Source organism: Idiotropiscis lumnitzeri, chromosome 1 (assembly GCF_059441095.1).
Source record: "Idiotropiscis lumnitzeri isolate Australia: NSW breed Sydney's pygmy pipehorse chromosome 1, RoL_Ilum_1.0, whole genome shotgun sequence".
Taxonomy (NCBI): domain Eukaryota; kingdom Metazoa; phylum Chordata; class Actinopteri; order Syngnathiformes; family Syngnathidae; genus Idiotropiscis; species Idiotropiscis lumnitzeri.
Window position 1 is genome coordinate 44,085,061 of NC_142391.1, and position 14,639 is coordinate 44,099,699.

General features: G+C 38.8%; 2 protein-coding genes across 3 annotated transcripts; one reads left to right on the top strand and one right to left on the bottom strand.

The window, feature by feature from the left end:
• Positions 1-1,369: 1,369 nt before the first annotated feature.
• On the top strand, positions 1,370-6,946 carry upb1 (ureidopropionase, beta). 2 transcript variants are annotated; one of them, XM_088302231.1, is made up of 11 exons: positions 1,370-1,636; positions 2,195-2,238; positions 2,347-2,366; positions 2,442-2,529; positions 2,609-2,703; positions 3,643-3,801; positions 3,890-4,059; positions 4,724-4,805; positions 4,916-4,958; positions 6,025-6,179; positions 6,363-6,946. In XM_088302231.1, the coding sequence occupies exons 1-11, from the start codon at positions 1,533-1,535 to the stop codon at positions 6,444-6,446; spliced, it is 1,044 nt and encodes a 347-aa protein (XP_088158357.1). In that variant the 5' UTR covers positions 1,370-1,532; the 3' UTR covers positions 6,447-6,946. The 2 variants fall into 2 exon arrangements, with proteins under 2 accessions (XP_088158357.1, XP_088158346.1); XM_088302220.1 differs by having other exon boundaries at positions 1,488-1,636; positions 2,195-2,366.
• Positions 6,947-8,637: 1,691 nt separating this feature from the next.
• gucd1 (guanylyl cyclase domain containing 1) lies at positions 8,638-14,482 on the bottom strand. Its single transcript, XM_088302254.1, has 7 exons — positions 14,103-14,482; positions 13,949-14,033; positions 10,961-11,126; positions 10,770-10,861; positions 10,165-10,406; positions 9,809-9,946; positions 8,638-8,927 (listed from the first exon to the last, which is right to left on the bottom strand). The coding sequence occupies exons 1-6, from the start codon at positions 14,107-14,109 to the stop codon at positions 9,855-9,857; spliced, it is 684 nt and encodes a 227-aa protein (XP_088158380.1). The 5' UTR covers positions 14,110-14,482; the 3' UTR covers positions 8,638-8,927; positions 9,809-9,854.
• Between the last annotated feature and the right edge of the window lie 157 nt (positions 14,483-14,639).

Genomic DNA, 14,639 nt, shown 5'->3' on the forward strand with positions numbered 1-14,639 from the left:
ATTGTGACCAAATGTAGAATCCAGTTTGGTTATTATGCCTTTTCTCACTGTAAATGATAAATACTAGACTAGTGATGTGTTAATTGCCATAACTAGTTCTTCTTCTCCCTCTTCTTCTTCTTTTTCTTCTTCCACTTCATCTACTTCATTTGGGGAATTGGCAAAGACATTTGGTGCATTAGCGCCAATTTAGCATGTGGAAAATGGAAAAAAAAGTAGACAAAGTTTATTAAGGCAACCCTTGTCGTTAGCAGTAGCAGAGATAACACACTTACTTGGTCGGTCCAATGTTCTGGCCCATCCAGATCACTTTGACAGCTAAAAATGTTATTCAGAATGCACATTTCCTCCGGTAAATAGAATCCAAACTAGCACCACTTATTCTGTTCAGTAATGGAATACAGTTAAAATTTTTTAGACATTACAATAAACCACGCAGGTTGAGACTACAACGTGGTGAATGAAGACCTCATCAAATTAATGAGATTTGACTAGTTACAATGAGAGCAATAGATGAGATTTTTAAGTCGAACCTTTTAAAATGCTCCACTCCTGACCATAACGAGTAGTACCTAGAGAAGAGGTGGGCAAACCTTTTGATTGGCGGGCCACAATGGGTTCTAAAATTTGACAGAAGGGCAGTAGCAGATGGATGGAGTGTTTTGGTAACCTCACCTCATCGGAGAAAAAAAATACATTTGATTCTAAATGAAAGTGAGCAAAAGCATTATAACATTATACATGTCTTTGAAAAACCACAGTATTTAGAAAATAAAAAATAACAAGGTTTATTCATTTAATTTTTATAAAGTTCGGCGGGCTGGATTAAAACGTTTAACGGGCCGCATGTGGCACCCAAGCCGTAGGTTGCCCACGCCTGACCTAGAGTGTAGAATGAGTACCTAAACAAACAATTGGGTTGCCATATTTTTCATTTATAAGTATAGAGCAGACTGTGTCAATTATTAATATTTTCATAACTGTTGAAAAAGCCCCAGAAAAGTCAGCTCTGTGTTGGGAGGAGAAATTAAGCATGTGTACTTGTGCATCAAAACTAAGTCATACGGGCATACAAGTTTTTAGTAAATGCTAACATTCTCAAAGATGCTTTTCTTGTCCTTTGTCTTGTAAAGGGTTAACATTTTTTCTCCTGATAGCGTTCTTGGCCAATACAAATATGTAACAAAGGATACTTGAATTATTCTGTTACTCAGGCATTAATCATTAAAAGATGGATATTTTGTTCACTTTGGTTCTGTTTGGTCATGTTAATGTTCGTCACTCATGTCCAAAAAGCCATTTTCATTGCAAAAATGTGAATATTTATTACTCTTTACAGGACAATTTCTGATTTGATTGTTACTGCACATGAAAGAAAAAAATCCTATCCGAGTCCGTCAATGAGCAACTTTAGCAAACAGCATTGAAAAGAGGTGTGCCAGTGTGACGCAGCTCTGACGATGATACAAAAACAAGAAGACACTGACAATTTTTGCTGTGGTGAATCCTGAAAACCAGAAGAAGCTGCAAAAATGTCTGCAGCCCAATTTCAATCGCTGGAGACAACTCTGGAGACTCACATTCCAAAAGCTGCACTAAAGGAGGTCAAACGCATCTTATTTGGCAGGGAGACCACGTGAGTTGAAGTAGTTTGCTGCTCTCAATTTCTTCTTTCACATTCTTTTGCCTCGTCTGGTTGTTGTCAGTTATTTAATCGGATGAGCGAGTGGACTTTGCTCTCTTTGTTCTGCAGTCTGATCTTTACCCCCTTTGCACAAGAATAAACAACTTGTTTCGCACAAGGCAAACATGAAAAGTAGACAAATACACTGTAGACGCTACACAGTGTATTTGTAAAGGGAAGCTCTGATATAAGCAATACTTGCCAAGTATATCTCACTCAGTATTGGCTAAAAAGCAAAGTTGGCCATAAACCCTTGGAGAAGAATTAATGTATGCACATTGTAAAGGAGCATTTGACCACGGCACCAGCTACTGTATTCTTAAAATGTTTTTAAATTCCACAACATTGTGGTTACTGTTATATGTCGGAATAAGTAAAAAATCAGTCATTATAAAAATGTTGAGCAACCAATCAAGGAAAAGATGTATTTTATAATGTAGAACAGGGAAGCACTACAATACGTTGCAGTCGCATAGTGAATTTCCAATGCAGAATGTCATCTCCATATAGGAAGCTGGACCTCCCACCAGGTGCCATCGAGGCTGCACGGCAAGGTGACTTTGAGTTGAAAGGCTACAGCTTTGAGGCTACTCAAGAGCAGCTGAGGCTGCCCAGGAGGATTCGAGTGGGCCTCATTCAGCATCACATTGTTCTGCCCACAGATGCGCCTGTCTTGGACCAGGTCAAGGAGCAGATGGGAAGAACCACAACACACACTTGACTCAATAACTAACACAACACCGGTCCTTGCCAACAGGTCAATGCTATGCACAATCGGGTTGGTCAAATAGTGGAAGTAGCGGCCATGTGTGGCGTGAACATCATCTGCTTTCAGGAAACGTGGAGTAAGTGTAACCCTGATTTTTCTTTTTGTTGCATACATTTTGTAATATGAAAAAAACATTTCTGTGTTGCTGAATGCAGCCATGCCGTTTGCATTCTGCACTCGGGAGAAAGAACCATGGACGGAATTTGCAGAATCTGCTGAGAATGGAAATACCACACACTTCTGCCAGGAGGTGATCAAACACATATCTCACATAAGTAAAAGTATTGGGACTTCTGATTTGATGCATGAATCAGTCAGAAATCGATGCTACTTAACATTGTTTTTCACAAATCACAATTCTACCCTCCCATCAAACCTGAACAGTAATTGTGAGCCGGATGCTCAATGAAGAAAATCCGCCCTCGGATTCAGACGCTCCAAAATTATCTGGTGTTCAATTGCTCTTTCCACATAACAAAAGAGGAAGATGGGCAACTTAAATGATGGCGGGTGGCACACTTTTTCATCGGCACTACTTGGGGCCACATGGGAATCACACAATTCCTTATCAGACATTGCAAAAATCTTCTTTTGAATAAGAACAAAATTTGTACTTCTGGTTTTATTGGACCACTGCACAGTATCTTAATAGACTTCGTTCACCACCACTATCCTAACAGCTGCTAGACCAAGAGACCATTCGCCTTATCAATACAATCGTGTCAAATTGTGTTTTTAGAGGACACAGATTTTAGTAACTCCTCGTGTACTTTAAATGAACTGTCAACGGTTCTTGTGAAAAAAAAAAGCAATTATGACTTGATATCAGCCACAAGAGTACTTCTCACATTTAACTTTGTACAACGTGTTGTTTTGGCTGCGTCTTAGTTTGAAATATTTCATGCGACACTTGTGTGGATAAACGGTCCAAATCATGGATGGCTGGATAGAATCTCTTAATAATCTAGGCACATAGGCCTGCCTTTAAATTTGGTGAACATTAATGTGTTTCCTATTTTGCCTGAAAGACATGATTTTCTGCTTTTTACCATCTACCGTGCCATCTAATGGTGAACTACAATTACTACAATTCAGAATAATGAAAGAGCCACTCTGAATGTTGGCCGCCAGTTGCCGTCCCTGCTCTAGTGCTTGAGCATGATGTACCATTTTGTGATTCTCCTAATAGTTGGCCAAAAAATACAACATGGTGATTATATCTCCAATTCTGGAGCGGGATGAGATGCACGACACTCTGTGGAACACAGCCGTGGTGATATCCAACTCAGGAAATGTGCTGGGGAAGAGCAGGAAGAACCATATCCCCCGAATTGGAGACTTTAACGAGGTCAGCATGTCTTTTCTTTTATGCCCCTTGATTGACTGTAGATTTTTAAACAAACTTCTATTTCTTTTTTTTCTTTCTTGGCTCTCAGTCGACTTATTATATGGAAGGTGACACGGGCCACACAGTGTTCCAAACACAATTTGGGAAGATAGCCATCAATATTTGCTACGGGCGTCATCATCCCCTTAACTGGTTCATGTACAGTATGAATGGAGCTGAGATCATCTTTAACCCTTCTGCTACTGTTGGTGCCCTCAGGTAAGCACTAGAGGAAAGCTTGACTGAAGAATAGGATTTTTGATTCTCTAGAATTAACAATATAGGATAATATTATATGATTAATAAATAAAATTAATGAATACATTCAAAGCTGGGCACTTGATCCCATTTTGCCAGTCACTCCGTCGCCCTCCGGCCGCAATCTCTGCACCGTTCCAGCCCCGACCCTCCAGCCTGATTCATAAAAATTGTCAGTCCCCGAACCCATTCCTGATGTCAGAATAAGAAAATACAGGCACGCTTGGACACAGGCTGCTGTCTCACGTCTCTTCATACACAAACAGTTGGTAGAGACGCTTTTGATGCGCTCAGAGGCAATTTTTGTCATTTGCCCCCTTCGCGAATAGGTTTATCACACGCACACGGGGCAATTCGTGGGCCGGGCTAAAATCCACCTCCAGCCTTTGTTTATCGAACCCTTTTTGAAAATTTGTCACCCCCCGTCCTACGCCCCAAAAATGGGCATCAGGCCGTTCTGCCCCCGGGAAGGACTAAATCATCTTTTTAGACTAACTACTTTTAAACAAGTGTGTTAGGTACAGAGATTGTGAGTGGTTGAATAAGAAGGATGCATTCATAAATTGATGCTATGCGAAATGACATCGCTGTCTTTTAATAATATTACAATGTTTTTTTTGTGCAGTGAGCCCATGTGGCCCATTGAAGCCAGGAATGCAGCCATAGCGAACCACTGTTTTACCTGCGCAATCAATCGAGTTGGGACGGTAAGCCGGAGTCACCTGCAAACGTTTTACTTTTGTATTCGATGTGATTTGTTTGATATTCTTGTTTGAAGTTAGGATGTGATCAATAATAAACATTTTCGTTCATGCAGGAGCATTTCAAAAGTGAATTTACATCAGGTGATGGACAAAAAGGTAGGATTTTAACGCAATTTCAATGCCTTTGCTGTTGTAACTTTCTCAAAAGTATGTTGAATGTAATTAGTGGTTAGGTTGTGACCTAGAAGAGAAAGAGAAATTATGGAAGGCATTCAATCGTTCAGAGCAGCCCAGACAGAGAGGAAAGCAAACATGGAGAGAGGTTTACTAAGAAGAAGAGGAACATTGAGAGGACTTAGGAGTGGAGACAAGACTACAATCGAGACGCAATGTAAGGGGAAAGATAGTGGTGGTAAAGGTCAAAAAAGGGGCATATGCCAGCTTGGACAGTAAAGGAGAGTAAAAAATCTCTGCAGGGTTGACTAGACAGAGAGAGATGGAATGGATGAGCTGCAGGTTGGTGAGATTAAGAATTGAGATTGAAGTGTTTTGACTCGATGGAAAAAATACTTTGAGGAGTTGATGCATGAGGAAATGAGAGAGAGGGAAGACTAGAAGAGGCAATTGTTGTGGACCAGGAAGAAGCAGTGATTAGTAACGAGGAGTTAGAAACACACTAAAGAGGATGAAAAATTGAAAGGCAGCTGGTGCTAATGACACACTTGAGGAAGTATGGAAGCAACAAAGAGTGTGTAAGACTGTGGGCTTTTCCACCAAAGTGTTCAAGAGAATTCTAGAAAATGAGAAGATACCAGAGCAATGGGGGAAAAGTATTCTGGTGCCCATTTTTAACAACAAAGTTGAAGTACAGAGTAAACTGAGTTACTGAGCAACAGCTTGGTTTAATGCCTTGGGAGAGCATCACAGTTGCATTATTTGCCTTCAGAGCGTTGACGGAGAATACAGAAGACAGGCGTAGCTGGAATAGCATGAAATGCGGTGGTGACACCGGAAGGAACACACGGACAGCTAAAGAAGAATCAGACTATTGTATTGTTTCTGCTCATTGACATTGCAGATGTATAATGACCACGTAGAGCATTCTGATTTTTACTCCGTAGTAGCGTGGTAACAAATTATTATGACTTTATTGTGACAGCCACTGTCATGTAAACAAATAGGCTTCATTCATAGAATATTTGACCATTGGGGGTGTCTGCAGCTCACCATGACTTTGGACACTTCTACGGATCCAGTTATGTGGCTGCTCCCGATGGAAGCCGCACCCCGGGACTTTCTAGAACTCATGATGGACTACTGGTAGTAGAACTAGACCTCAACCTGAACCGCCAAATCAGTGACAAATGGAGTTTCAAGGTAAGCAACCTAGAAATGGATTACTTCACACATAGCTTCTTATTTTGGATTTGCTATTTTCGATTCCTAACACAACAAGTCTAACAAGTCTAACAAACTTCTGGCGGTCAAAGTTTAGTGCAGCTGTGGATCTATCGGCTTAGATGAAATACTTTCAACTTTTACCTCTTTTTTTTTCTGTAGATGACTGGGCGTTACTCTGAGTATGCTGAGGCTCTTACCAAGGCTGTCAGACATGACTTCCAGCCAAACGTTTTGAAGGAATAGATGAAAGAAAAAAAATAGAAAAACAATGGTTTCAATTTAGGACCAACACTTTTCCATGAGCATTAAGGTGCATATTGTCCCATGTACTTGAGTCATAAACACTTTTTGTGCTGTGCCAATTCTCTCATCGATTTCGGTGTGTCACTTTGCGCAGCATGAAATGTTCACACTATGGGTGGAGTGACCTTAAAATCGGGGCCTTTCTTGACAAATCTGTCAGTGTGCATTTTCTCCCAGTGACTTAAGCATATTTTCTCTTTCACACTCTGGAGGCTATACTAAGCTCTAGCGCCTCTTGAAGGCAAAACATCACATTGTATGTTTTCACTCCTCCATAAATTCACAGCCAATGACAAGTGAGGATGTCACTGGCTGACTTTGTTGAGTCCTGCAGACCTGCAAACGGGACAGGGGGCACACCTGTCCCATATATGTTCACCGAATGCCCTATGGTTGTGTATGAGAAAAATAGATACATTAAATAAAATGTAAAAATCTGATTGGGGTTTGGAGTTCTGAAGCAGTGGTCACAAAGAGCTACACTTATCAAACATGGTCGATTGCTTTTTAAGGTCATCTGTGGCACAAGTCCGAACCTCAAGAGCCCTGAACAGCCTGTTTTGGGCGTATCCCTTTTCCAACACACCTGATTCAAACGATCATCTCATTAGAGAGGTTTGTAAAAAAACTGATAACAATCCCGATGATTTGAGTAGGGATGTTTCTAAAACAATTTGGATAGGGTATCTTGAGGATCGGACTTGCGTATGCTGGCTGTAGATGAGTCGCACACAGACAAGTCACTGGCGATAACGACGCAAGGTATTTTTACAATCAAAATGTGACTTATTTCCATTTTGCATCTATTAAACTCAGGTCCACATTCCGGAAGTTAGGGCCACCCTCATCCTTCAACAAATCCCTTCTCTTCGGTGGCTGCGTTCGAATTTTCAAGTTACGCATGTAGGTTGTGTCAGAACTTAGATCAAAGAGCCGCCGCGCCTTGAAAGTGCCCAAGAAAAGTGCATAAAGAATTGACTTAAGCACTAAAAACATCTTTTTTTTTCTTCCATGTGTAATGAGCATTAACAACATGAAGAAACTGGGGAAAATGTGGATGTGGATTTTCCAACGAAGATAGAATGTTAGCACTTTCTGGTGTGTTTATTCTGCATAGCGCTGCGCCCTCACGAGTGAGTATCCAATCACAAGCCGCGTTCATCACCTTCAACGTAAGGCCAGTAAGAAGGGCTTGCTGCAATCAACTCGTGATTTCATTGGCTATCGCAACTGTCTCTCAACTGTAAACACACCTCACACACACAGAATAGACACCCACTGGTTGTATCTGAAGGCCTCGGACGAATAGTGCTTGCTACTGGTATTATGAAATTTGCTTGGGTCTGTGGAGCAGTGCTTACCCACCAGTTGGGAATAACCCCTCTAGAGTACACAAAAGCTCCAGTGAGGAAGCCTACTGCACTGCTAAGTGTGGCCGCATCATTTTCGGATGAGTGGTGTTGGCATACTCTCTGAGTGGTCTTGGTGAAAAAAAAATAAGTCAAGCTTATACATAACTACCTACTAACAATTAACCTGACAAAAAGCTAATTAGAAGGCATTGTGTTTGCGTATCTTGATGACTTATTAGATAATTATTAAGATGTCAGAAAGTAAGCTGCTCTTTCCTCATTCTATTTTAAGTCAGCCATGGAAAGGCAATTTGTTTTGTGACGTTTCCTGAGATGTCCACGTATGTGTTGGAGCAGGTTGGTCCCGTTATTTTGACATTATTAGCCACGTATTTATAACAACTTTGAATGGCCAAATTATGGTCGGTCCTTCCCGTGACTCCCACTAAGACATGGAGGGAGGGGGAAGGGGGCGTGGCCATAATGCTCATTACCAGGCAGCGTTTTTAAACTCCTTCATTTTGTATTGATTTCTCCCAAAAAAATTGATAAAATAGAAAAGGTGCTTGCCTTTTTCCTGAAAAAAGGATACATAAATTTGGCTTGTTGCTGAAAAACCAAACTGGCGGGATGATTCCTTTAACGGTCATTATAAAATTGAGTAAAAATTTAAATGTAAGAATGTGTGACCTCGGGTTTTAAAATGTAGTGTCAAAGAAGGGTTTAAACATATCCAGACCTCTGCATTCCCTTAAAATTAATCACAAGAATCACTCGAGTATGATTAAATGTTTAATTTAGACAACATTTTGTGTTATAAGTGCAATGACTTTGGAAACAAAATGGCGTGGCAAACTGTTCACTCTCATCAACAATGCACAACTGTTTGTGTGACACTTGGTTGGCTTGATCAAAACATGCTCCAGCTGTTATTTTCACAAAAACAGAAACCTTTTACTGAAGCTTATCTTAACAGAAAACATGAATAACACAGGTGAGTTCAAGATCTTCAAGCATGTTCTTCTTGAGCCAGCGTCTGCTTTGGAATATGTCATGGAATCCAATTTCCCTTTAGGAGGAATAGAATCTGAGATTGGTTCGTAAAATACACTCAAAAGAACTTCAATGGGTGCACCCGAATTTCCCCTCAAAAGAATTATCATCTATTGATGCATTATTATGACATCCTATACACACACTTTATAACAGAAATTTCCATTACAATGCTAATAATAAATTAATGCTCAGTTTGAGTTTATAAGGTGTTTCTAAGATGTTTAACCTCACATAGAGACAAAATATTGGAATCACCTTTTTTCTTAATGAGGATGCAGAGCAGGAGTAAAACTGCAGTTTTACACCTACACTGCCAACCGCAACTACAATAATTAACAATAGACATATTGTTAAACCAGTACACCTCTGATAGCAGCCGCCAGCTTATTATCTTTTTAAGGCAGATTTTGATTACCTGAGACTCTCAAAGCCCAACTACTTTCCCTGTTGCAATATTATCATGTGAACAAAATGTGACCAAAAAGTTGAGTTCGGAGTGCTGACTCAAAAAACACAAATATAAGAATAATGGAAATCTTGACATATGAAAACCTGAATAATGCGTACAAAACTTCCTGAAAACTCAGAATGTAAGTCACAATTTACTACAATTCATCTGTTTCCTCTGAATACTACTGTCAACTTCCTGAAAAGCGAAACAGTCAAAAATCATAATAGTATATTCATAGTAAAATTATCTGTGCATCTAAAAAAGAAAAAAAAAAGATATGTAAAACAATCAACATCATCTATTGAGTTAATTCCTTAACAGATTGAGTGGTGTTGGTTGTAAAAGAGGAAATACAGCCGTTGAAGCCTTTTTCACATGAGTGGCTTAACTGAATAGCACCAATGATGGGTGGTGGGGACATGTGGGTAAAACAGGATATGCACCTGCTCAAGAAGTTCACTGTGTGCATTAGATAACGTGAAATCCATATCAGCTCGCTTTAAAAATGAAGAGGATGTCCTCATCTGTCCCGTAGCTCCGTCGAGCCTCCTCAAAGTTGCTGACAGTGGTGCAGCAGACCCCTATATGCACACGTGCACACACGCACACAAACACAATGGAAGCTTTAGATGACAGTTGCTCTAAGTCAACACAACAAACAGTTTTAATTGGTAATTAGCAACATCATGTGTTTGTTTTTGTCAAGGTTTCGAGACGTGTAGATAATCTTGAATTGAAATATATTCATGTGACAATAGAATTGTGATCGCTGTCCATGAAATCATACGGTATAGCTCACGGTCAGAATATGCAGGGTTGTTGTACAAGATGCAGCCAGTGGTCCTGTTGAAACCGCGCAGCACGACAAAATGCCCCTGATACTCTGGTTTCCTGCAGAAACACTTCTGGCCCACAGGGAGGAAGCAGCAATATTTGATGGGGGCCGAGCAAAGTTCACATGTGAGGATGACAGCATTGACGAGCACGATGGCAACATGGTTCTCTTCTAGATGAGACTCAATTTCCTGAATGGTTACAGAGCTGTGGGGAGAAGAATACAGAACTACTCGGTGATTTGTGTGGTCATCCATCCACCTCTTATTTGGATTAGCTTTGGTGGTGAAATGGAGCCTACGCTAGCTGACTTTGGACGTGAGGTGGGGTAACCCCTGGACTGGTTGCCAGTCAAATACAGGGCACAGAGCGACAAGCAATCATCCACACTCACATTGACATTTGTGAACATTTAAACAAAGAATCCAACATGCAAGCCAGAGTGCCCTGGGAAAAAAAAACCCTCAAGCAAGGTGAGAACAACATGCAATGTCAAACACTAACCCGAAGCAACTGCACTGCTTGGCCTAAACATCCGTTTGCATTTTTATGTATAAAGAAATTACGTACCATTTCTTTACAACTACACCTTTGCTCTCTGCTTTAAGGAAAAGCTCATTCACTCGATCTTCTTCTGTATCAAAATGTTTCTTGTAAAAGGACTGCAATGCAGAGAACAAACATAAAAAAAACAGATGGATTCATGTGTCATGTCAGAATCTTTATTGAATTGAATTCAATTAGTGTCTGATAAAAGGTACCTGATTCCTAAAGCCCTTATCAACTCCCAGCGTCTGGGTGCAGAAGCAATGCTTGATTCCTAGATGGCACATGAGGTAGGCCAGGTCAATCGTCCACACGCTTTCAGTCATTTTCAAGTCCCAGCATGCTCTCTGAAACTGCTCGTCACTGATGGGGTGCAAGTACCTGCCAGGCCAGAAATACACAAGCTCAAGAGTGGTTATCTCTTTCTGAATCTATCTATCTATTAGTTGAACGATTTAACATGTTGCTAAAGAAATTACATTGTTATTATCAAATTAAATAGATTTTCTGTTTCATGCAGCCAAATAACCAAGTTCAATGTATGCTTAGCTAATTAATTTGAATTATTCTACATTATGTTCAACTATTGGTTGGTGATGCAGTTAAGTTTGCATCTGATTGGTCAAATTCAGATAAAAGTATTCAATTCCTTAAGAAAATTATTGCCACGTGCATGAGTCAATATCGCAATATTTACTTTTTTTTAAAGCCCTAATATATATGTAGATGTTGGGGGGGAGAAAACTAAAACAGGTTGAATACGGGCTCTTGAGGTCTGGATTTGGGCACCCCTGCACTATGCACTGTGACCTGGCTTTTATTAATATTTGAGTTGTTTTTCTTTTCTTTTTTTCAACAGAGGTGTATGTGTCAAGAGCTAGGAGCAATGTCACTGTTTATGTCAGTTATGTCTTTGTTGTATTTTCTTTATGTAATCACGTTGAGTGTCCAATAAGGGGCTTTCATCTTGGGCATTGTGGAGGTGGGGGCTCAGTCAGGCAGTGTTGAGCTGTGGAGACACATGGGTCTCTTACAGTGTATTACTCTACATATTTTTACTGTCTGTTTGTTGGTTAGTAATTAAAACAGTCTTCAAAAGCATGAACGGACTCAAGTGGATTATTAACAACCTGGATAAACTACAGTCGATGCACGTAAGTCAGAGGACACACAACAAACCGCACTCAAGAGCCATATTGTAAAGTGCATAACACTGAGTGTTTCTTAGCACCTGATTTATTGTTACATTTTAATCTTTGCCTATAAAAAATAGTCATTGTACAACATTCAGTGGAATGTGTGCCGAATCAATGTAATCAATTGTAATACGTTGTTCTGATATTGTCGTCATAGTTGCCGTAATAAATTTGAGTAACATGTTCCAATTCAAAGGCGGTAATATCGTACAGTAACAATGTAATTTAAATTACTTTCAAAAGCCAGTCGCGGGCCGTGCATTTCACAGCCAGGCCGTCAGTGAATTCCCACTTAATCTGACTTGAATAAATACCCCTGATAATACCATCATTTATGACACAATGGCTGGAGAAATAATATACAGTCACACACTCACTACTGAGTATTGGACCACCCCAGCTCCCAAGTGCAAGCTCCTCTTTAACGGTCCGTCGTGAAAATGGCCTTGCAAGTATATCTGCAATAAAATGCACACTTTTCCCACCTTCGGCCATTGTGGGTTAAAAATGCAAGAATATATTTTATGTATTGATTATAATGAATTTTCGAACGGTCGAATGGGTAAGAATGTCTGGTGTCTATTTCCGCAAACACTGCCCTTTCACAAGTGATTATTGAATCACAAGACACGTTCAAACCTTGAACGAAAGGCCTGCGAGAAGACTCACTGTAACCAACTTGTGAACTGATTGGCTATCGCAACTGTCTATCAACTGGAAGAGCCCGGACATTCACATAGTAAAGACGCCTGCACGGTTCATTCTGAAGGTCTTGGACGATACATGCCACTGCGAGTATGAAATTGGCCGGGCAACACAAGCTAGCTGAATTCTCATAGAATAAAAAAAAACTCTCACCTAAAAATATAACACTGGGATATAATATGACAAAAAGTGAAGAATTTATTTATATTTATATATTTATTTATATATATATTTATATATATATATATATATATATATATATTTATATATATATATATATATATATATATATATATATGTATGTGTGTGCTGTCAAGTGATTCATTTTTTTAACTAATTAATCACAAAAAATTCCATGATTAATGACGATTAATCACATTTTTCAACTACAATTTTTTGCGAAGCTTGTAACAGATATTTACTTGAATAATATCTTGGAATTGATGCAAAATCACCCAATATGAAGTATATTTAATTCAAAGACTGTTCTAATAGCTTTCTTTGATTCTTGAATATGATCGAAATGGAGACATCTTTACAGCCATTTTTCTTCTAAACATTTCTCACAACCGCCCACACTCCAGCAGTGTTGGTTTGAAAGGCCCAGTGGTAACTTGAACACAATGTTTTGTTCTGAGGCGTGCTAAAGATGTACAGCTAATATGGTGCAATATTTGCTAAGTATGATAATTATTTTTTAAGTAAATCAAACTGAGTTAATTAAGTTAAAACATTTAACTGAGTTAAAACATTTTGGATTAATTACCTGAGTTAATGCTTTAATTTTGACAGCCCTTATATATATATATATATATATATATATGTATATATATATATATATATATATATATATATATATATATATATATATATATATATATATATATATATATATATATATATATATATATATATATATATATATATATATATATATATATATATATATATATGTATATGTATATATATATATATATATATATATATATATATATATATATATATATATATATATATATATATATATATATATATATATGTATGTATGTGTGGGGGGGGGTGCGTGTTTGACCCAACACAGACAGTGTTTGTAATCACATCTTAATTTGTTGTAATGTATTATGCAGAGATTTGACCGTGCTGTACATCTTTGTGTTGCACACCACCTATCTGATGCGCCTGATTTAATCAGTTGTAACAATATCCAAACCCAACCAAAAGATTAGATAACGATATAGCATCGATTTCGTCCCTACTTTAGCAGGAAATTATCTGCAAAAAAATATCCCAACTAATGCTTACTTGAGTACCATCCTGGAGCAAGCTAAACCACAGTCCCAGTGGTACAGCTGCTGAATGACAGGCACATCCACCAGGACGGCATCATCTGGGCAAAGGAAAACAGGCATTGGTAATGTGCTGCTAGTTATTCCACACCTACGCTGGTGTCACTCACCTGTCATTCTGCTCTCGTCTCTCTGGAAGGAAAATTCACCGACTCGCTTTCCCAAATCAAGATTTGTTGTTTACACTTCTAGCGTTTCAACTGTTGGATTTCTCATTGTCTATTTCTCGTCGAAAAAAACTTCAATATTCCGTTAGCTGCCAGGCTAACAGTATAGTATAAACTTGAGGTCGCGAGATGTTTCCTTAATTATCTACCAAAGTTCTTTTACGGACTCAGACTAACATTAAAACACATTAAACAAATAAACACTTATACAATAGAAAAAAATTAGGAATGAGAGTTCTTTCATTTAAAGGTTTACTCCGGCTCGCCGTAGCTCATTTTCTTCTTCTAAACTGAATTTGAGGGGAATTCCCAGCGACTACACAGCACATGGCGACATCTAGTGGAGATAAGTTAAAAAAAAGAAAACACGCATAATTTAGTTTTTGTTTTAAATTAGTAGGTCAAAGTGTGTCCGCCACTTCATTCTAAATCAGTTAATTCTTCAACGGAGACTGAAATATTTATTGTCATTATATTCAA